Source organism: Helicoverpa zea, chromosome 5 (assembly GCF_022581195.2).
Source record: "Helicoverpa zea isolate HzStark_Cry1AcR chromosome 5, ilHelZeax1.1, whole genome shotgun sequence".
In the NCBI taxonomy this organism is placed as follows: Eukaryota; Metazoa; Arthropoda; class Insecta; order Lepidoptera; family Noctuidae; genus Helicoverpa; species Helicoverpa zea.
The window spans coordinates 12,129,267-12,153,315 of record NC_061456.1 but is presented as its reverse complement, the minus strand read 5'-3'; the positions used below and the strand labels follow the sequence as shown (position 1 = coordinate 12,153,315).

At 36.6% G+C, this 24,049-nt stretch overlaps 2 protein-coding genes across 2 annotated transcripts in view; both read right to left on the bottom strand.

Annotated features, from left to right (window-relative positions):
- The window catches only part of LOC124630394 (elongation of very long chain fatty acids protein AAEL008004-like), a 40,490-nt gene extending 28,133 nt beyond the window's left edge, over nt 1-12,357 (bottom strand). Inside the window, exon 1 of the mRNA XM_047164272.1 lies at nt 12,198-12,357. The gene's annotated coding sequence lies outside the window, so the exon portion shown is untranslated. The remainder of the gene's footprint in view (nt 1-12,197) is intronic.
- A 4,296-nt stretch (nt 12,358-16,653) lies between these two features.
- LOC124630484 (elongation of very long chain fatty acids protein 7-like) lies at nt 16,654-21,511 on the bottom strand. The gene is made up of 5 exons (XM_047164406.1): nt 21,295-21,511; nt 19,865-20,052; nt 18,365-18,433; nt 17,786-18,085; nt 16,654-16,950 (listed from the first exon to the last, which is right to left on the bottom strand). The coding sequence occupies exons 1-5, from the start codon at nt 21,347-21,349 to the stop codon at nt 16,714-16,716; spliced, it is 849 nt and encodes a 282-aa protein (XP_047020362.1). The 5' UTR covers nt 21,350-21,511; the 3' UTR covers nt 16,654-16,713.
- Between the last annotated feature and the right edge of the window lie 2,538 nt (nt 21,512-24,049).

The window sequence follows — 24,049 nt, the reverse complement described above, 5'->3', positions numbered from 1 at the left end:
CAGCATGCATTGCAGGTGTGCATTGCACAAAAACCAATGGTATCCTATTCGAGAAGTCAAAAGAGTCGACCTGCCAACGTCAGCTTCTGCGCTAAGCAAGTGTTCTTAATAGTACCATCAGAATTACATTCATCGTTGAATGAGGTGAATAAATTTTCAGAAACCACAATAACAGTAGGAGCCAAAGCATATGATCGCTTCATAGAGCTCTGATTGGCCCCAGGTGACCAAGTCAGGTCTGATTTGTTCGTTCATCAGATCTTTGAAAGCGTTTCGGTGGATACTTACTGTCGTCCTGGGTGACACAAAATATGGTATATAAACGTCCTCCGCAAGAGCGAAATTTTCCCGGTGTGCGGTAGTGACGCACAGTATACAACACTTATGTTTCTTTCGATTTGCTGGCTCCACCAAGAAATGACAAATTGCAAGCGTACATTTTGAAAATCTTGGCAAAACTGCAGGTTTCAAGTACCAAAACATGAAGTGGACTCTCACAGATACGTACATTTTGCCTATTCGTGAACTAATGCAAACATTTCGGTGGAGTCCCGGCTTAGGCCTCCCCCACATTAGGCGTGCGCGATCCTCGGGCGTGTGAGTAGCGCGGGCGTCGCGAGCACGCTGCATGAACGTCGCGTTTTGCTGCCCTGCGGCATTTACCTACAGCGCGCTCGCGGCGCGCACGCGCCGCTCTCCTTGACGTTTAACTGCTAAGGCGTTTAGCGGGCGGCGGGGATAGCAGGCGAAGGGGTAAGAACGCAACTCGAGCGCCGCGTGCTCGCCGCGAGCGCGTCGCTTGCACTCTTCACACATGCCGCAGGGCAGCAAAACGCGACGTTCATGCAGCGTGCTCGCGACGCCCGCGCTACTCACACGCCCGAGGATCGCGCACGCCTAATGTGGGGTCAGCCTTACCATAGTGAGTAAGTGCACAGAAAATCCCCGTCATACAAGTGTTTCTCCCCAGTAGTGAAACTATCCTACCCTATGCGCCTGCTGATGATGATGACTCATTTTATCATCCATCCAGCTATTCCCCAACTATGTTGGTGTTGGCTTCCAGTCACCGAATCTGTTTGAGTACCAATATTTTGCTTGGAGCGACTACCTATCTACCTATCTTCAATCCAGTCAACTACACAAGCCGATATCCATGGTAAGACTGACAGACTTTCTGGCTTCTGATTAGTCGCAGCAGCTGCAGAAAATGTACAAATGACAGCTTTGTCAGACTCAAAGCATATAGACATAGATTATAACTGTTTCCTGTGAAAATTACTTACGCACCATACGTAATAATTTTCCAAATTGGCTGACTAGATCCAGAGATATTCACAACGTCACAAACTTTACTTCTTTTGTTTAGATAAATGGTCACATCCACAACACAACCTTGATCAATGAATCTATGCGACTGCTAAGTGCTAATCCTAATTATACTGTCACGTGAAAGAATGCACCTGCGGGATAAGTAGTATTTTGACTATTCTATATTGCCCACGCAGACGAAGTTGCGGGCAACAGCTAGTAAATACTAAAGGGACAAAGTCAAGGTCATGATTATTTTCTATTTTATACTAGATGTTGTCCCGCGGTTTCACCCGTGTCCCGGGGGAACTTCTTCCCGTACTAGGATGAAATATTAGGCTATGTTAATCGAGGAAAGTGTAGCTTATCAACAGTGAAAGATTTTTCAAATCGGTATAGTATTTTCTGAGCCTTTAGGATACAAACAAACATACAAAAAAATGAGGAAACACATAGTAATATTTAATGTGTTAACCAAAGGTGTCAATATTACTAAATCTGTATTATTAACAAAGCGTATTGTATTGTTCTAGTTCTAACAATAAAATAAACAGTTTGCAAAAACACTCATTATAAATACCTAAGCAGTTTTATGCCGCGTCAATAAATACTTTGATGATTAAATGTAATTTATCTGACCTGATATTGACTATGAAGTATAAATGATAATTACTATTATTGGTAATACAATAAACTCTTATTATAATGTTTACCCGTCTCCAGTAAGTATTTCATAATTTTTTAAGTTCTGTGTATATTATAAGGAACAATTGGCTTCTATGTTTAAGTCGACCGAACTATTGCTTCGAGAAAACCCATAGATTATCAGGGGCTTTCCCTAAAAATTAACCTACTTATCAAACCCAAGAAATTCCTGAGTCAAAATCTACCAACCTGCCTACACAAAATCAATTCCGCCTCTAAAAACACAAAACTGGTTTAGGCGGTAAAAAGCCACTGACATAATAAGAACAATTGACAAAGTTATAAAGAATAGACAACAGAAATTAACACATACCGTCTTACCACAAAAACTTTTAAACGTCAGTTTATGCCTTGTCTAAAAAAATGTCAAATTATGACGTTGACATATGGTTCATTTTGCAGCCAAAATTTTATTAGACAAGTGTAAAACAGGGTTTAAAGTTTTTGTAGTAAGGCCCCTTATATTTATTTGACACACATAGAATCTAGTTTCGAGGCGTGGGCCATTCGGAATGTAGTAATTTACGCAACTGATTCAAGTTTAAAGTTGAAGAGACTTCTGTGCCCTACAGCCCTATATATTACTCACAGAGGGATATGACATGGTTCCATAAAAATAAAGAAACATTATAATGAAATCTGATTTAAAAGAGATTCATGTTAAACACTCATAGAAAAGGGATTTAAGTTGGGAAGATGAAATTAAGAGGTTCAAAAGAGGAGAGAGGCAAGTGACACTATACCAGTAAACAGGAAATAGGAAATAGGTTTTTTTTTTGTTTATACCCTAAAGGCTCTGAAACTACAAAACCGATTTGGGAAATTCTTCCACTGTTGAAAAGCTACACTCTTCACGAATAACATAGGCTATATTTATCGCGGTACGGACAGCAGTTTCTACAGGAAGCGGGGACACCAGCCAGTTATTAATAAATAATATTTATCCGCAGCAGAACGTTATTATTTTATTAAAATACATTTTGTGGAAATACAAGCTAGATAAGATAGTCTAATTACATAGAAAGTTAATAACCCATACGATTGAGGCAATGACATTCAATCCACTTGTCATAGAGAAAGTCACTTCTATAATTTCTGGTATGGTCTGGTCTATGGCCAATAAGGCGCACACGCAGATAAATATGATCATTTTCTAACACTTCAAGATCAAGAAAAAAATACACTCTGAATTAATGACAAGGAAGAGAATTCGAAAATTCATGCAAAATAAGGAGAAAAGGAGTTTGGAACATAAAAATTGATAAGAATGGTCTTGTAAGCGAAAATGAAAAGCAAGACTGAAAAAAACTGGTGATTTTTATAAGAATGACAAAGAAAATGAGGTTTCTGTGCTATGTATTATTGCAAATAGGTAATTTTGCTGAGTGCAAAATTTAAAATGTTAATGTTTTACAAAAATGCGTAATCAGAATTAGCATTTGCACTAGTAATCGTGACAATGAACCCAAACGACTGAATAAATATACTTACACTGAAAACTTCAGTGATAATACTCGCGATTATATTAAATAATTATTTGAACCCCAAGTCAAGGTTGGTTTAGAATGAATACTATACAATTCCGAAGAAAAAATTAGAAGAATCGTCTGAAAGATAATAAAATGATAGAAGGGAGTGAATGTTAGGATGACTGATAATGAAAAACAAGCGTAAAATATATTGCACGGACCCCAAATAAAATTGAAATCAGTGCAAGAAGACTCAAAAATAGTATGTGATCTGAAACGTTCCAATCTGTGCTGTTTTAAAGAAAGAAAATTAATGACGTATTTTCTGTAAGGAAATAATAGTGAATTTGCTTTTCGATTGGTTCCATTATTAAATGAAAACTCCGCAATCATTATTTTAAAGTACAAACATGTGTCCAATGCGTGGTGTACTACTTTTCGGAAAATGTTCAAGGGCCTATCTCATTGCATTTTTCAGCGCGCTTCATCTACTAGCGATTTTTGGACACAATAAAAATGTTCAACATACCTAATTTAAAACTTTCTTAGCTATTTTCAAAAGATAATCTAAATTCATACCTATAACAGTAACAACAGTTTTAACCTGAGGGTCACACAATAACGTAACAACGTGCAATTAACTTCTAGTGTCAAAGTCCAGAGTTATATAAAATTCTATCATTGTTTAAGACTACAAAATACTAGCTGTTTGAGCTTGCATGCATTCCTTATTCCTTCCATTTCCCTCTCCTAGTTCCAAAAACTGCCACTCACCAAGCGAGACGTGGCGCCACCGTCAATGCAAAAAACTTTCGCGCGAGTGCCAAAATTACGACGCCGGCCGCCATAACGCGCCGCAAATTAAAATCAAAAACTATATGTAAACTTCCATAAACTTCTTAAACTAGTCGACAACCCCTGCAGGGAGTTACTGGGCGCCCATCATACTATAAATTATATGTGTACAAGTGATCTGTGCAGTAGCGTGAGTGGATCAAGTTGCAGCAACCGGCGGAACTTTGTAAGTACCTACTGATTCCTATTTCCCATCGGTCCTGTGTGCAGCTTTCCATAAACCTCTCACAGAAAATCTCGTCCAGCCTTACAACCTGGATAGATCTGTAAAAAACCCTAATGGTCTAGGGCTTACGGTCAACGAAGCGCCGTTCAAGTCACACCATTTTTAGTGATCCTTCTGAGCCGCATAATATATCTAATTGTTGAGTGTGCTTGGTTCAAATCGTGTAACCTACGACTCAATTATTACGTTAAAGTACTTAGTTGTCCATTTTTAGTCATTGAATTCTAAACAATACAAAATGGATAGCAAAGAAACTAAACTCAAACTTCTCGTCACTCAACGTGAGTACGTATTTCGTGAGATTCAAATTTTATTCGATTTATCTCGTCAAATAACATCCGATAAGTCCAAGTTAGGCCCATTTAAGAGTAGGTATAGACGTATTGACGACTTGCGACATGAATACATAAATTTCACGAACGAAATAAACTCGTTAAAACTAGCTTTGAATCCTCAAGACAGTATAAACATGAAAACGGTTGATGCCTTTGACGACATGTACTACGCAGTCAACGAAGTCGCAGAAATCTACCTACAGTGTGATAAAAGTGAAGCCGCATTGCCGTTCCGCGACGCCATCTCATCGGAGGCAACCGGAAACCGGAAACCATTTGCGCAACCACGTTTACCTAAAATCGAACTTATTAAATTTGACGGAAATATAGAATATTGGCAAACATTCTATGACACATTTGCATCTCTCGTGCACAATAACGAAAACATTTCTAATATCGAAAAGTTTCATTATTTACTTTCTTGCCTCACGGGTTCCGCGTTATCAATCGCCAAGGGCGTTCCGGTCACATCAGACAATTATCAAATTGTTTTCGATGCGCTAATAGATCGGTATCAAAATAAGCGAATCTTAGCAGTAAATTATTTGGAAAAAATCTGTAGTCATCCTACATTAAAATCTAGTAATCTTAACGATTTACGTAAAATCACTAGTTTATTACAGGAATCCGTAAACGCTTTAAAATCCATTAAAATCGAAAACCTTGGTGAATTTATTTTGTTTTATTTATCTTCTCGCATATTAGACTCTGATACACGAAAGCGATTCGAAAGTCAAAACAAAAGTCAGATACCTACTTTTATCGAATTATTAACATTCCTACAAAGTTACCTAAAAGTATTAGAAGCTAGTGAGCCTTTTAAATGTAATTCGAGCAATAGTTTGCCACCGATGGCACGTAGAAATAACAATAATTTTACGAAGTCAAAGTTAGGATCATTTCCCGCGCATTGTTACGATAACGCGGCATCGATGTCGTTCGATGAGTGCACAGGGCCGTACTCAGATGCAGGGCCGCACTCAGGCGCGAGTTCTAACTTTAATAATACATCAAATGTGAATCTTGAGTCAATTTTAAATCAATGTAATTTGAATACAGGGTCGAACTCTAATACAGGGTCGCATTTTATTGACAACAATTTAATGCAAAATAATAATTTAAATAATCCTGATGTTCATGCATACTCAGTGTCAGATAAAAAATTCGGGTGTGTATGCTGTGGATATTTTCATCACACTATTTATAAGTGTCCGGTGTTTAATTCAAAAAATGTAAATGAACGTGAATCTTTAGCCAAATCAAAGCGCTTATGTTTCAATTGCTTAAAGCCCAATCATGCGGCTGATATGTGTCTGTCCAAAGCTTGCTGTACCAAATGCAACGCGCGTCATCACACGCTACTTCATCGCGACCAGGGCTCCACGTCAGCGTGTCCTGTGACTTCTTGTGCTACTCCAGCGGTTCCAGCTTCTTCTGCTGACCCAGTAGTTACTCTTAATTCTATGAATACAAGTTGCAACTTGCAGCAACATCGCTCATTAGTGTTATTAGGAACATGTGTGGTTAGGGCGTATGGTCCTTGTGGTGTTACACATCTTCGAGCACTTATTGATAGCGGTGCACAGAGTTGTTTCTTAACAACTGCCTGCGCACTTCGATTAGGTTTACCCTTACGTAGTTGTGATTATTCTGTTGTTGGAATAGGACAGAATCCAGTGCTTGAAGTCAAAGGTGAAACATCATTTACGATTCAACCATTACACTCAGATCAACCAACTTTTACGGTACGAGCTATTGTCATGGAAGCTCTCACCCATAAAATGCCTTCAGTAGAAATACCTTCTTTTGTCAAAGCTAACCTCAAGCACTTGGTTCTAGCTGACAGTGACTTTGATAAACCCGGTGACATTGATCTTTTGTTAGGCGCAGATATTTTCCATAGCATTTATAATGGTCAACGACTTGAAGTAGGCCCGGGTCTACCGGTAGCCCTACATAGTGTATTCGGCTGGGTTATCACGGGCAGGCTCGACGCTGAGTGTTCGCCTCCAGCTGAAACGTCAACACTTTTGGCTTCCACAGCTGCCTTAGACAATGTGGTCAAGCGATTCTGGGAAGTAGAAGAGCTGCCTAAGCAAACGATTGTCAACCCGGAAAATGAAAAATGTGAACAGATTTATACAGACCTTGTTCGACGCAACGAAGATGGAAGATATGTAGTACCTATGCTACTAAAGGAAGAACATGAGCCGTTAGCAGACTCTCATCGCACGGCCTTATCCAGACTTCATAATTTGGAGAAACGGTTCCTTCATCACGAAGACCTGAAACACGATTATGGAGAATATGAACGTGAACATGAACTTAAGACTGCGACCTTCGGCGTGAGCAGTTCACCATGTTTAGCCATCCGTACGCTACACCAGCTAGCAAACCATCACGATGCATCGTGGCTTGAAGCTGCTTCCATGCTGCGTCATGACACGACCATGGATGACGTCACCGCTGGCGCTTCTACAGTTGAAGCTGCTTTAAATCTGAAAAACGGAATTATTAATTTGCTGAATTGTGGTAAATTCGAACTACGTAAATGGAGTAGTAACTCACCTGAGTTTCTTGCACAACTTCCTTCTGAACATTGTCAAGTTCCAAAATCATTTTGTGATGATCAAAACATACAAACTTTAAAAATATTAGGTCTGCAATGGAACCCAAATCTAGATCTTTTTACTTATTCTCAATCTGAATTCACACCAAAGTTTACAAAGCGTTCCATTCTTTCTAATTTTGCTCGCATTTATGACCCATTGGGTTGGTTAACTCCCATGGTGCTTAAAGCTAAATTGATTCTTCAAGCCTTGTGGAAACTTCAATTAAATTGGGACGATCCTGTGCCAGACAGTATTGCTCATCAATGGACTGAGTTTGTCTCCGAGCTCAGCTACCTCAAACAAGTACAAATTCCTCGTCATATTCTGCCCTTAGACGTAGTAGAATGCCAGCTCGTTGGTTTTTGTGATGGTTCATCCAAAGGTTACGGTTGTTGTATTTATTTAAGATCTGTCTGTAGAGGTAAAATTTCAGTTAAATTATTAATCGCGAAGTCGAGAGTAGCTCCCATAAAACCAGTTACGATTAATCGCCTCGAACTTCTTGGTGCAGTACTTCTTGCTCGGGTCTTGAAACATATGGCTGACTTGTTAAATCCACACCTGAAGCTCTCGCGAGTGATTGCTTTCAATGACAGTAGTACAGTTTTATCTTGGCTTAATACTGAACCTTATAAATTAAAAACTTTTGTTTCGCATCGTGTCGTTAAAATTACCGATCTCGTACAGATTCAAAATTGGTATCACGTATCGACCTCCGATAATCCGGCTGATCATAGCAGTCGTGGGTTGTCATGTTCACAGCTGATCGCTTCTGATACCTGGTGGTCAGGTCCATCTTGGCTTTCTCTAGAGACGTCAGTATGGCCAGTTTCACAGGACGTATACGTGCCACCTGGAGGTGTGCCTGAAGTGAAGAGCTTGCCTGTGATAACTCATTCCGCGGACTTAGTGCCTTTATATGAGGATCCGATTAAACAAATATTAAGTCATTATTCTTCACGTGTCCAAAGAGCATTAGCTTGGTTGTTGCGATTTAGTAAAGTCTTAAGAAAACTTACTTTCAATTGTAAAACTTTGATTGTGGAGGAATTAGAAAATTCATTATCCCTGCTTGTTCAACACGAGCAGACTGAATACTTTGCTAATGAGATAGAGTCAGTAAAATGTGAAAGGAGTTGTTCACGTCCTATTCAAAAACTTAATCCTTTTCTCGATCACCGAGGACTCTTGCGAGTGGGGGGGCGTTTAGTAAATTCAAAACTTCCACTCTCTGCAATTTACCCTTTGTTGTTACCAAAAAATTCACGACTGTCTGCACTTATAGTTGACTGGTTTCATAAACTTCATCTTCATTGTGGACCTAGAATGTTGCAGTCTATTATAAGTCGTAAATTTTGGATTTTGGGCATTCGTAATTTAATACGATCGCGGCTTTCCAAGTGTGTAACGTGCTTCAAAGTAAATCCCACATCAGTTTCACCTATAATGGGAAATCTACCGGCACCCCGAGTACAACCTTCACGATGTTTTTCAAAGATAGGGATAGATTTCGCAGGACCCTTCATCGTGAAAGAGAGTAAAAGGCGTAAGGCGCCTGTTAACAAGGTGTACGTCTGTGTGATGGTATGTCTCGCAGTAAAAGCGATCCATCTTGAGCTAGTTACAGACTTGTCGACAAGTGCGTTTATCGCAGCTTTGGACAGATTCGTATCACGCCGTGGTCTTTGTCAACTTATTATCTCTGATTGTGGTACAAATTTTGTCGGGGCCAAGCGCTACTTAAGCGAGGTCCACCAGTTTCTTTCCACTCAGGAGTCAGAACTTAATACTGAGTGTACAAAGCGTAATATCGTGTGGCAACATAATCCACCAACTGCTAGCCACTTTGGCGGTATTTTTGAAAGTGGTGTTAAGTCGATGAAGTACCACCTTAAACGAGTTGTTGGCTTACAAGTGCTAACGTTCGAAGAGATGTTGACTGTGCTGAATAAAGTAGAAGCCGTCCTCAACTCTCGGCCGTTATGCGCTTTGTCTAGCGATCCCACTGAGGTAGATGTCTTGACACCGGGTCATTTCATCACTGGTGGTCCTTTGGTATCATTACCGGAGATCCCGCTTACGGATACGTATTTACCGTCTAAAGAGCGATGGCAATTGTTGCAGAAAATGACACAGAGTTTTTGGAAAATTTGGCAAAGAGATTACCTTCACACACTGCAGCAGAGATGCAAATGGTTCAAAGACCAAGTCAATGTGCAAGTGGGTGATATAGTTACAATTGTGGAACAAAATCTTCCACCGTTGGAGTGGCGTTTCGGTCGTGTTGTCGAGCTTCATCCAGGCTCTGATGGTGTAGTGCGTGTCGTCACGCTACGTACGGCCAAAGGACTACTTCGACGGCCTGTAGTCAAGATTTGCCAGTTGCCTACTTCTAACTAAACCTTAACCTTTCCATTGTATTTTATTAACCATAATTATTGTTAATGTAGCTTAAAATCAACTTACTTTTAACTTAAAATTATAAACTTAGCATCGTAATCACGTAACTTACTAGGTAATTCAGCACGATTTGAACTCAAGCACACATAACACACATCTTTTAGTCTTTTCGACTCTTATTTTGTGAAATCCCTGGACTGATTTCAAGTGGGGGGGAATGTTTGAGCTTGCATGCATTCCTTATTCCTTCCATTTCCCTCTCCTAGTTCCAAAAACTGCCACTCACCAAGCGAGACGTGGCGCCACCGTCAATGCAAAAAACTTTCGCGCGAGTGCCAAAATTACGACGCCGGCCGCCATAACGCGCCGCAAATTAAAATCAAAAACTATATGTAAACTTCCATAAACTTCTTAAACTAGTCGACAACCCCTGCAGGGAGTTACTGGGCGCCCATCATACTATAAATTATATGTGTACAAGTGATCTGTGCAGTAGCGTGAGTGGATCAAGTTGCAGCAACCGGCGGAACTTTGTAAGTACCTACTGATTCCTATTTCCCATCGGTCCTGTGTGCAGCTTTCCATAAACCTCTCACAGAAAATCTCGTCCAGCCTTACAACCTGGATAGATCTGTAAAAAACCCTAATGGTCTAGGGCTTACGGTCAACGAAGCGCCGTTCAAGTCACACCACTAGCTATAAGGTTTTCTCTTTCATTGAAATTGTCGCAAAATTCATTTTGGTGCTCTATTTTTCAAAATCAACTATCAAAGTATTTGAAGAATGATAATCCACTCAAAAGCGTTTAGCTCTTCTGTAATTAACATAAAAGGCAAAAATAATGTAAATATTACTGTACTGGTTATCTTCCTTAATCAATATAAGTTCATGATTTGCATGCATGCATATATGTTCAATGAGCACGAAATAAATAATTTAAAAACATTTTCTTGAAACTTTCTTATAAGGCTTCTGCATATATGTAAGAGTCCTATGTTTTCCTGCCAAAAGTTCAGCTATCGGTTATAAAAGCAAAGTCATCAATACATCCATAACTAGGGGCTCACCCTAGATCCCTAAACGAAACCACCCTATCTATTACTGAAAACCGCATAAAAATCAAAGCAGTAGTTCCTAAGTTTATCGCGAAGGATCAGATTTACATAATACTGTGGTGATATTATAAACTTTGCCACCATAAGTAAATACATAAACTGCAGTTTGCAATAAACGATGATGGTGTATTACCCAACAAAGCATGAGATACCAGTTTGTCGTCGCAATCAAGTGATCAGCTTCTACATTGCAGTAACATGCAGTGACGATCGTGCATAACTTCGCATAATGCGCGGGCGCATCATATGTTGTCGAGCTAAGTTTTTAAAAGTTCTTTTTTTTAAGGGCTACTTGTATTTTTTCATGGGTCATTATTGGATTTCAAAAAGGAAATGGTTTGCATTTGTTTAATAATTAAGCGTTATTTACTTAGTTTGATACTTCTGCACATGTGTCTATTTTTGCAATTTGCATTAGTTTTACGCTTCACATATGTTCAGTAGTGATTTGTTAATACTTCTTTTGACTATTGTAAAGTCCAATAGCCAAGCACTCTAAGAACAAATTTTCAGGGAAATCCAAAGGGTCAAATAGCCAACTTCAAAATTGCAAAGTAGTTATGTAGCGCGAACTGTAACTGAAATATCAGGCCGAGCAAAGTAAAGGAAAAATTATGTTTTCTTAAAAGACTTTTCTACTGAACTCAATCGTCTTATTACAAAACTGTAGAGCTTGTTAAGTCAGTTATTGGGGAAGTTGTTTACACATTCGATTTTATTGCATGGCATGCAGTTCTTTTTTCGTAATAAATGCAGTAAAAGTGGGACACGTAAAAGCTATAGCTAAATAACTGGCTTTCATTGATACTGTTTCGCGCTTCTAGATAAAAAAAATAAACAGCAAAAGTATTCCATGATTAATGGGCTCTCTGATATGAACTATCTTCAAATCGCATCAGTAGTTCCTAAGATTAGCGCGCTAAAATAAACAAACTCTGCAGTTTCATAAAATTAAGTAGGTGGTATAGATCGGTATGTTAAATAGACAATGTCATCGTAAAATTCGATGACACAGAAATGATATCTATGCCACCATAAAATTTTACAATCAGCATAAAATTACTGATCTGGGTTATTGATGTCACACACAGCCAAATAAATATACTTTCTAAAAACAAATCACAGAAACTTATTCAAGAAGTAAGAAAAAAAAAAACAAAAACACTAACCTTCGCTTTGTGATGCGAACGACGAAAAATATTTCACAAAAAGAAATATTTTTTAAAATTAATATTGAATATTTTTTTAAAGATTTTGGAATCACACGCGATTTTTCGAGTCGCTCCGGTTTTGGGCACGAGCGACTGGCGCGGTGATCGGGACGCAACTGAGGCTGTTGGCGTAAACCTGCGCACACGCAAAGTACAGTTCAAACGTCCGGATGAATCAAGGATGGTTTTCAAGATATAGGTTCAGTTCAGTGCAGTTTTTATTTATTTATTTTTGGTATTGTTTGGTTGGCATTGTTGTAAGGCTTTTTCAGTTTTGTGGATAGGTATTCAAGGTGGTCGTGGTTTAATTGATTTTTATCTTCTTGAATGCTTATTAAATTACTTTTGCTGTAAATGTATGAAGATGAATGAGTGCGAAGAGATGATAATGTACTATTTGTAACTGGGTTTATATTACGTATATCCTATAAAAAACAATAAAAAGCGACGCCTTATTTTATGTAAAATATTGCAATTTTCTAGCTTTTTCAATGTTTTTGAATAGTCAGCAACGGATATCTAAAAAAATATATATAGTTATGATGACAAGTATCTCTAAAATATTTCACTGCTACATAAATTAAGTTAAAAAAATCATTTTTTGGTTAGTGTTATGTTCTCACAAAATTCAATCACACAAAATTATTGTTAACAATAGTCGTTTTATTAATTAATATTAAAAAAAAAAAACGTTTTTTTTTTTTCTAAAATTAATCTGCCATTGTGTTTGCATTTTTTGAAATTAACATCGCCCATGAAAATCACACATAAACAAATTTTTTATCCACTTAGTCTTAGCAAAAAATTGTGAGCTAGGTTAAATTTAATAATGTCATTATAGTTTTTGTTTTGTGTATTATTTGCAACTATTATTACTTTTCAAGTTACAAAATCAAAAAATGAATCCATTTATGCACACAGTCTCATATTGATATTAAGGATTTTAGCAAGAAACATTTAAACAAGATCCAACCAGTAAACGAGAACTAAACGTTTTACAGTACTAGTAGGATTTGAGATTATACTCAATACATAACAATGGTGAAAATCTTGTAAAGCACTGGTACTCAGCTGAATCCGGTTAGACTGGAAGCCGACCCCAACATATTTGGGAACAAGGCTCGGAGGATGATGATATAAAAATGAAAAATCACCAAAGAAATCAGGGCAGGGAAAGATTTTCAGGGCAAAAATAATAAAGATTAAAAAATAATCCGGTTTAAAAAATGCTTTTGAGGTATCACTGTGCTAGTATTATTTTCATCTATCATTATCTTAGGTTCAGCATACAACTTGCAAAAAAAAATTGAAAATAACGTAAAAGGAAAACATTTTAGTCCTGCCTTATCATTTTCCGGTTCAAGTAGAAATATCCAGTTTAAATCATAAGTAATTTATTCGAAGAAACAATATTTTTTCTGTTGTTTACCATGCGTAACCCCATTTTAGTTACCACACTATTACATTGGTAATCGAAGCTTACAATTATTAAAACACCTAGCCCACATAACAAACACAATTTCTTTTACAATCTTTTGTTTATGTATTAATTAAATCTATTAATAGCAATAGGTCAATAAACCTTTTGGCCGCTTGTTTTTCGCTTTGCCTTACATAATATGTATATTGACCAACCGTGATATAAAAGTGGTTATGTCACTATTGAATTCTCTTAAATAAATTCCGGTCAAGGCAGACGTGAAATGACATTAACTTAGTTTAGTTATTTGCCTCACCTGTACCCGTGTAGGATAAAGTTCCGGTTTTACCAGATGCCACAGAGTTGCTTCTGTTTAGCAAATTCAGCAAATATTTCACGTAGAAGTATTGCTATCTAGCTTCCTTACAGTGACCGGAGAAGACCTTAACTAGACTGATTTTCAGACTTGCCAAGAAATTCTTATTTCGTGTTCCATCTTTAAGTTTATTGCATTTTTTACTACGAATTGAAGGCAAATCATTTCTCAAGAAGAAAGCATTGTGTGGCGTTACATATTTAATTGTGTTCAACAGATTCATAACAGAAACACTTCATAAGTCTTAGAAAATTTAACCAGCATGACCAAGACAGACAAATACTTACGCGATGCCTTAATTGCTTAAGATGTTTCCACGTGTAAGAGAACCCTGTAACCTTGAATATCTCTTGTAACTTTTCAGGGGAAACTCTTTTGTGTCTTCAAAAAAACATTTAGGTATAGGGCATCATTTATTGACTACGAATAGAAACTTAATAAATCATTTAATCAAAGTGTAAATTAACCGATAAAATAAATAGGGTCCTCTTCCCATATGCATTTTTATTTTTCCAATAATATTTATTGATTTTTATGCATTGTGTCTTAACCCATTTAAAATTGAGCAATTTCTTCGACATAATTTATGTCAATTATTTTTGGAAACATTCAAAACTTTGCTATGAGATCACAAGGTGTGTTGGCTTAACTAGCTCTCTCATAACATTGAATAATCTTTATATAACACAAAATTAATATTAATGTGTCTTATATTTTCATTTTAGGTTAACAAATGGTTATGTTTTTGGACGAAATTAAAATATTATTTAAGACTACGTTAAAGTAAATCTTATTTTATTTCTTCACTCTACGATTAACAATACGCATTTTTAACTGACTTTCAAAAAGCAGAAAAATAAAAATAAAAACCGTTGCATAAAAAACCTTTACATAATCTGAAAAGTAGATTGTAAAAAAAAATTGGAAAAACTGTACTCTAGAAGTTTACTTTATTATTGTAAGTGTTACATTTAATTATTTTTACAATTAAAATTAAAAACTATTCTAGTAAAAACCTACAAATCCTGCCTAGTCTACATATTTCCAAAAATATAAAAAGAAGTTTACATACTTTTGTATGTGTTCGAAAGTAGTTTTGTAATTAGTTTTCAAGAATGGACTAATATTCATTCGGCCCAAAGTCTAATCTCACCAACTTTGAGCAAATTCTATTTTTCAAAATAAGTATACCATGGAATTTACCGATCACTCAATATGCAATAAATAACACTTTTGGTGGACATTCCGGAAAAGTTCAAAGATCATCATGGCTTGTAAATTCATATTATTGATTAATTCATGTTCTACGCAAATGTTTTCAGGTAATGTATAACAAATTGAGTGACGTTTACAATAGTTTACAATACATGTCAAGGTGTTGTGACAATGTGTATTGTTATTGTATGTTTTAATTACCTGGGCCTAGCTTCCTTAGTGTAAATGTTCTTCCTATTTGGTTAACGAAAGTGACGTATTTTTGTAAGTAGCTAATTATTTTAAGGTCTGAAAATAAAAGATATTTATTTTATTCTCGAAGACAGTGCGGAATTGAAATTTTTATGACTTTTGCCACAGTCACTGTGTTCTTCAAAATGTATCTAACTGGCTGATGGAGGCCGAGAGCAGAAAATATGTAAACTGCGCCGCTCTTAAAAAACTGTATAAAGGAAAGCAATCATTTAGTTCGATTTAATTTATGTTTTAGTTGACATTGAGCCTTTCTTTAATATAGGAAATCATCAGAAGATACCACTGCGGGTGCAGCTTTAAGGATTATCACACTCTTACTGATTAAAACCCACCATGTTCTTATTTAGCCCTTTGTGTTCTAGGCCCTCGGTATCTCACGCGAACAATCCCGCAGCTCCAACAGTGCCTGAAAGGGACTTACTTACTGATTCCACAGCGGTTGCAGGTCCAGTAATAGTTGATGTACCCATAGCAACCACACTACACATCACGTGTATTATGGTGATAAAAATTAACTGACTGAGCAGACTATACTCTATGTTTCACATAAACTATAAATTAGCACCTCTTTAAAAGAAGAAGTGATTTTCAAACTCACACTTTTATGCACCGCAAGCATTTCACGTATAAATGCAATGTTTGGAACAAATGGTTTTAGTATCTACTAGACGGCAGTAGGTATTCTCCATAGAAATGAGATCATCCGCCGATTTATACTGCAATGCCATATATTTTATTATTTTAGGTACAATAAGTTTAAAATCATAATATGAAACTGCTTCCCGTATTTGGATTATAATTCTCACTCGGGGATAATTGTTTTTAAATGTATTAGTAAATATTTTCCCTTATAATGCAGGACTCGTGTGTGCCCAGCCTGCTTTCGCATGGTAGGTGCTACTTGAACGAGGATGGCTAGCCATTGGACTACACGAGCTGCTGTTGAGGCACAACTGGTCCTTGGGGTCAACTAAGAGCTAAGAACAAGCTAAGAACTAAGAGATCAGAGATCAGAGTATCAGTGCTAGCACTCCAAAGCTATTATTTAAAACGATTTTAAGCTAGTTTGGGATACAGACTGAAGGTATATTTCTATTTAATCGGAAGTGTGGACTCGCGGAGGGAGCAGCTGGTATAAAAATAAAAACTCAAAATCAAACTACTTTATTCTTAAAACTAAAATCACACGAATTATCACAAAACATAGTCTAGCGCGCCTTCACTAATCTCTCATCCACGAACTCTGAGCCACCATTCTTCTGTTTTTCAACTTTCTGTACATTCTTCTTAGATTTACTTCTGTAGCTGTTAATGTAGAAGTTCATGAACAGAGCGAAGAAGGAAGAGATGACGAACATACAGAAGTTGTGGAAGAAGTTGGGGATTGGACACGGAGAGAGCTTCTGTTGGTAGTGGAGATGAGAGACCACTAAGATGAACTGGATCTGAAAGACAAAAGACGATATGTAAAGTGCTCGAGAATTTAGAGTTTTGCCTTACTGTAATAATCATACATGATCATGTCTATGCATCATGATACCTTATTTAAATATAATAGAAAGCATGAACGAACATTGATGATATTATTATTCTTTTGAAGTTCAAAATATACTAAAAACTTCTTGAAAAAGAAACGAACTTTGTTTGAACTATTTAATTTATCTATTTAATGGCAATTAGTGAATTTCATTTGACTAATATTTTTTCACTATTTCTTTTTGCCTGTGGCGCACAAGCGACAATCCATGCATAATCTAATTTTTATACACATATCAGTATATCATTGTTGCTTTTGATTACACGGTGTAAACATTATATTGCTTAATTCGTTTACGCGAAACTAATCATTAAACAATAGAACAACATGGCAATTTGCACGGTCACCATTCATAATCACTCAATAAGCGTTGAATATGTCACAATACATTTCTATGAGAATAGATTTAAAATGATTCTCTTTCATTTCCAGTACATGGATAAGGATGATAAGTGCTCTCACTGTGGCGGCATATTGGGCTGACAAAGTGTAGTCTCACTATAAAACATGGTCATCGACACGAATGAAGAAGAAGGATGTGCGGATAGTATAATCAATCCGAAATTATCCTCATGACTTTGACTTTGATTACGTTCAAGATCTTATTTACTATAAGATCCTCATCATATAAATGAGTATTATTACCTTTAAAAATCTAGTCCAAGATCTTCTTTACTTTACCGTATGACCCTCATCACATAAAATAGTATCATTACCAACTAACTTCAAAAAATTTAACTTACCAACTGAACCTTAGTCAGATGCTTCTTCCACCAAATAAACTTCGCGTACTCAGGGCCCAAAGACGAGATGCCATAATAAGCATACATGAGGACATGGACGAAACTGTTCAGCATACCAACAACCACAAAGTTATCTGTAGGATGGTACATGTAGTGCAACCAGGTCCAAGTGACCATGGAAGTATGGTGGTAAAGGTGCAAGAAGGTGATCTGATTATCCTTTTTTCGGAGGACGAAGAAAACTGTGTCTAGAAGATCTAGGTGTTTCGCTATGAAGTATGGCCAGATTTCTGCTACAACCTGTAAGAGATGTGATGTTTTTAGAATTTTTGTCCATTCGCATTTATTTGGATAGTTAGGTATTCTTTTTGTGGAGGTTAACGTATTTGCAGTAATTAGCTGTCGCACGTTTTTCTAATGTTCATGATTGCTATCTTGCCTTAGCTCTTTTTCAAAATATTCTTCCTTATTGTGGGAAGTCTTTTTTATAATTCAATTCAAAAATTTTAGAATCAAACTTAGCAAAACCTAGAAAATGTTTTAACTGAAAAAGATAAATTAGACGATAAAAAGAATTACCCCCATCAAGTCGTTGCCTTGCGGACATCTTGTGGTAATAATATTAAATCTGTAGATATATCGCAGGTACTGAAACAGAAAATAATATAATACTAAAATAATAAATAATAATAATAAAATACATAGTTAGCAACAATAGACAAACAACTTCAAGGACGGCCAGTAACCTGGACAATGGATACGATGTTAATTTCTGTGGACATCACACAATCTTGCATAATTGAAAAAAAATGTATATCAATTGGTCAATCTTGGACTCCGATAACCGCTATGGTGAAGATCTCAAAAATTCTCAAAGCACTAAGGCCCCTCGCCCACGGCTACTTTTTTGTAGCTTTGCTGTCGCACGATACAGACGCTAAGCGGTCGCTACCTGTCCGAATCGCGATGCAGTAGCGCGTTACAAATGCGACAAATACCGTAAAAAGTCGCCGTGGGCTAGGGGCCTAATTTAAGACGATATTGAGAAAACATGGTGCTCAATGCTCATGCAGTTTTTGTGCAAGAATAGTCTTCTGCCCACCAATGGGAGTGTTATTATGCCGTTAATATCATCAGCAGACGATGACAAATTCAGAATTGTAATATCGATGTCGGCAATATATCAACTAAAGACAATTGACTGACATCTAATGCAGATCGATCATTTAATTCATTCGTCACGATTCTCAGTATTGCAAGGAGATGCGTTTTATTTATATTAACAATTAAATAATTACTTATAACTTCCTTGGTTAGATTGCTATTGTATACAAATGACCCGATTAGAATGTACTTACTGGTAGCGCAGTATTATTAGCTAAGTCATCATTTAAAGAAAAAAACACACAATAGTCTTAAAACCTTATCTTTACCTTAGTGTAAATAAATGTTGAGGAATATTTTTTAACAGATACACTAATATCTTCTCTATCTATATTTCTTTTAAATACTGTGAAAACATGACCATCTTGCCTGGTCAAGAATAGCATTATTCAAATGCATACCAACAATGTACCTACTTATAAGCATAAGTATTTATTTTCTTGTTTACACGGAAGACAATCTAATCCTACATTATAATAACAACAACAAATTAAACATAGTTCATATCAAACTACAAATCTTGATCATTATTTTCAAAGGCATTTATATGCCTTTGCCTACAGAGGACGGAAAAATAAGCCTTAGACTCAACCTGTACTATAGCCTAGTTCGCGCCACAACTGAAGTCCGTCAGAAAATGTTGATACTATTTATTTATGCTAATAATTACGAAGCAATGGCATAGACACTAAGGCCTCTTGTACACACACAGTTCTTAATCTACGGATAAATCGCCGTGGAACTATGGTAACTTGTAATTGTAAACGTGCACGGCAGCGCCACGGCACGGCAAGGCACAGAGCACGTCTTCAAGCTTCCACAATGATCCACTTATTTGAATAAAGGCGAAGACTGTAGACTATCAGATCTAGTGTAACGCCTACTAAATTTCGAAGAGCAACATGATGTACTTACGATGAACACTAAATAAACTGAGAAGGCGACTTGGAACGCGTTGTATGCTAACATTATATTCTTCAGTTGGTACGGCTCTCTGTTCTTCATGTGTGTTGGTAGTATCTTTATCACGACTGTTAAATATAGTGCTAGAACTACAGCTAATCCGGTTATCGTCTCTTGCAGTGTCCATGTTGGGATCGAAACTGGAATTGAAAAATTTAAATTATTTAATAGTGTGTTTTGTGTATTATTTTTACCTTTATAAGTAAGGTACCTTTTATAAGTAGCAGAACGTCCAATTCTAATGAGAAGACACAAATCTCAATTAAAGTTATCGTGAAATAACGTTGTCACCCTGAAGTTGACTTTTAGAGATTTCAGGATAGGTAATTATGTAAAATAGCTTCCCCCCACGGCTTCGCCCGCATAGAGTTCGGTTATATCGCGATTCCAAGAGAATTCTTCAAAAGTTCGGGATAAAAACTATCCTATGTTCTTTCTCAAGGTCAACTCTATCTTAGTAAAATCAGTTCAGTGGTTTAGACTTGAAAGCGTAACAGACAAACAGACAGACAGAGTTACTTACGTATTTATAATATTAGCAGGGATATTTATGTACATAGTGCTGATTTTATAGGGGCAAAGATGAGTGTTAAAAATTATGAGAAATGAGGGGCTAACAATATAACCTTGTGGCACTCCTTGTAGTAGATTCCATTAAAGAAATTTTTTCTCGTGTTTTTATATTAGTTATTTACCAAAAATGTATACTATGACTTAAAAGCTGATTTGAATGAAGAAAAACTGAATAAGTCATGTTGACTTCATGATATTCTACGTTAGTAGATCAATTAGTTTATGAAGAAGTTCATAGTATTAATTACAATAATAAATAGAGAAAGTAGTAATATAAACAATGATCGGTCATTTCTTTCACATAATTTATAGGCTAGATTTTGCATATTGCATGAAACTGGAAAATGATAATATCATCAACAAACATGTACGTATCAGTAAATAAGAAATGTATCCCAAATAAAATTGGTATCAGGATGAGGGTGAAATAACATAACTTAAAAAACCTATTCCAAAAATACAAGCATCATCTTCCGAGCCTTTTCCCAACAGTGTTGGGGTCGGCTTCCATTCTAACCGGATAAAATCCATTATAACCGAAATAAAAAAATCCATAAATATAAACGATTTTTATTAAATTTATCATTTCGTGGCTCCATCAACTATCGAGCCCAGTTAATTTTAAAGGTAGTTGTGAATCCCGTATTGTTTTTAGATAGACAATACCTGGTCGTTGTAATGTGCGCATGATGAATCTCCAAACTAAGAAAGACCCCAACAAAACGAAGATTCTCGGGGTCCCAAAATGTTTAAGACTCACAAAATAGCAAATATTAAAAAAATATCATTATGGTCTTTAACTAACTTACGTTTTACTGTGCCTACGCCAAAATCTTCTGCAATATGTTGCAATCCCGCATCCATTTTGATACCAAAACTATTTTCACTTATTTTTTAACTTCAGCTTACTCCATGTCACGTTCAGTTTAACCACGATAAACACTGCAAGTGAATTCTACATCGGAAGTAGAAATAATGAAATCTATGACAATTTGATGTATTTCTACTTTAAGGTGCAATATACGATCCCTATTGTATTCTAATAAAGTGCGTTCTAATTCTTGTTCTGTATATAGAATTTGGATTGACTGTCTGTTGTTCTCACCAAAGTAGCCTTTAGATTCCTAATTTCAGTATACGCAAGCTAGGCTTTAAATATTGTCCAGATTCATATCTAGGTCATCGACAAGGCATTCCAGCATATCTTTCCCAATTTCTTAGCCACCAGCATTGTACTTAAACATAGGTTGTTTAAATAAGTATTTAGATAGAGAAACAGAACATTGAAGAGTACATTCTTTTAAGTCCCATAAAAGACTAATTCAATACAAAACATAAATACCCTATTTAACAAGTTCAGACGAGAAATTCCGAATGATGTTGGTGACAAACTACCTATGCCTACTAATTCTGAAGGAAGTATGTATTCAGCACGAGTAATCGAGTGCATATTTAAATGATATGACACAACTGTATTATCACCCCAATTATACGTAGACTCTTACACATTCATGAAGTCACTGTAATGAATTTATTTCCTGATACCGTTTTGATTAACCATGTTGCGAGGAGACACTCGAGTTTCTTCAGCAAACTGTATATCTGTTTTATATAAATAAATTCAAAAACAAAACCATATAGGAAAAACTATGCTGCACCAACTCAAATCAAATTGGAATGAGGGTTAAAGGATGAGGATGACGATTAGGAAATATCAAAGCAGATCAAAGAAGATGGTTAAAAGACGCCGCTGGTCAAAGCTGAACAGGAATTTAATGAAAAAGCTAATAGACCAGGTTTGTAGAACATTATTAACAGATCAACCGAAGGTTAATAATTGCACTTATAGAATCTATTGAAGGCTATAAAGTACTTGATGATAATGAGCCAGATTAGAATAGAACGTAGAAGAAAAGTAGATTAAGGACTTGTTATGGATTTTTTTAAACCGCTAAAGATTTTAGTCATGCCTAAAACATACGATGAGTAAGAGAATAAGCGCCTGTTTGTTTTTCCATTGCAATGATATTTCAAGAACATTGCTTTTAGTTCGAGTGTAGGAGCTTTTTTTTAATGGCATCTTAATGATATAAACGATAATTAAATGCTTTTACGAATGTTATGAAAAAATATAAATATTAATTTTCAGGATTCAATTATTAAACCAGTTTATAGTCGCGTGCCAAAAGGATATTTGGGTAAGTGTATAATAGTGAAAAATAATACAGAACGATCCTGTAGATCTACAAGTTGACCGAACATAGGGTCAAACTTCAATGCTATACCCACCGATGAGTTTTAAATAGTTCCACTCTGAATAAAATTACGGATCATTTATCAAATCTTTAACGCTGCGGTCACCAGAGGAATCTTCCTAATACGTCCAATCATCCAATCAATGTTAATACATCGGAAACAAACACCGAATACATAAATATGTAAATACGTTAACAAAATGAAGAAATCATTCATGTCACGGTCGAACGGAATTAGAAATTAACTCTGTATACTAATTATGGTCCATTTATCTACTTTAAAGATTAGTAAGTATAGAGTTTTTTTTTTTTAATTAATTGATAATAGGATCAATACTAATATTGTAAAACTGAAGAGTTTGCTTGAACACGCTAACGTCAAGAAGTACCGGTTCGATTTGAAAAACGTTTTGGGTGCGTCCACATCTGGCGAATGTGCCGCGAATGTGCAGCTCGCGAGCCGTTTGCGACCTGCCCGCGAGCTGCGCGCGTGCATTTTTGTTCGTGCGCCGCTTCTGCGCCGCCCGCGCGCAGTTCGCGCGCGACCTAAGCGCCGTACGCGATCAGCGCGCAGGCGGCGCGCGACGTCTGACATCTTCGATAGTACTGAGCCAGTATACGGAACTGTAAGGGCGAGAACTGAGTGCGCGCAGATCGCGCGCCGCTCGCGCGCTCTATACGAGCCTTGCATGAGTTGCGCTAAAGAGGCACACCAAACTATCGCAGTGACTGCACGCGCGCAGCTCGCAGACAGCTCGCAATCGGCTCGCGTGCTGCGCATTCGCGGCACATTCGCCAGATGTGGACGCACCCCGATTTCCAATTAATTAAAGAAGACTACTTTTTATCAAGGAACAGGAGGTAGGTCCCTTGGCACGGTGGTGCAACTGGGGCGAATAGCAAGTAACTATTAAGCAGATTTTGCCATTTGTTTTCAGTTTTCTAGAAAACTTACTTTAATTTCCTCGCCCATACAGATTCAGTTTAAGTTTTGATTAAACTAATCACCTGTAAACTTACTTTTTTTACTTTGCTGTTCATGTTTTAACAATGCAAATGATTCAAAATTGTAGTGAGCAATTATTTAAGTGAGAAAATATGTTAGGAACTAACGTTGCAATTTAGTGAAGGTCGGGTAATTTCAGTAATATTTGTTAATCACTAATGACTTTTACTTCTCAATATAATCAGAGATATTTTTCTTTCACAATTAACTATTCATGAAATAACAAAACTAATTTATTTACTATTTTTTATTTAAAAAAATATTATTATTGGTTTATTTACATGTTGCAACATTCAAGTTTCT

Excerpts from the sequence above, each read along its gene's own strand:
- LOC124630484 (XM_047164406.1), bottom strand. The coding sequence starts at position 21,349 with ATGGATGCGGGATTGCAACATATTGCAGAAGATTTTGGCGTAGGCACA. Across the intron at positions 18,434-19,864 it reads CAGTTTATTTAGTGTTCATC|TACCTGCGATATATCTACAG; the intron begins GTAAGTACATCA and ends TTTCTGTTTCAG. Across the intron at positions 16,951-17,785 it reads ATCTGACTAAGGTTCAGTTG|ATCCAGTTCATCTTAGTGGT; the intron begins GTAAGTTAAATT and ends TTTGTCTTTCAG.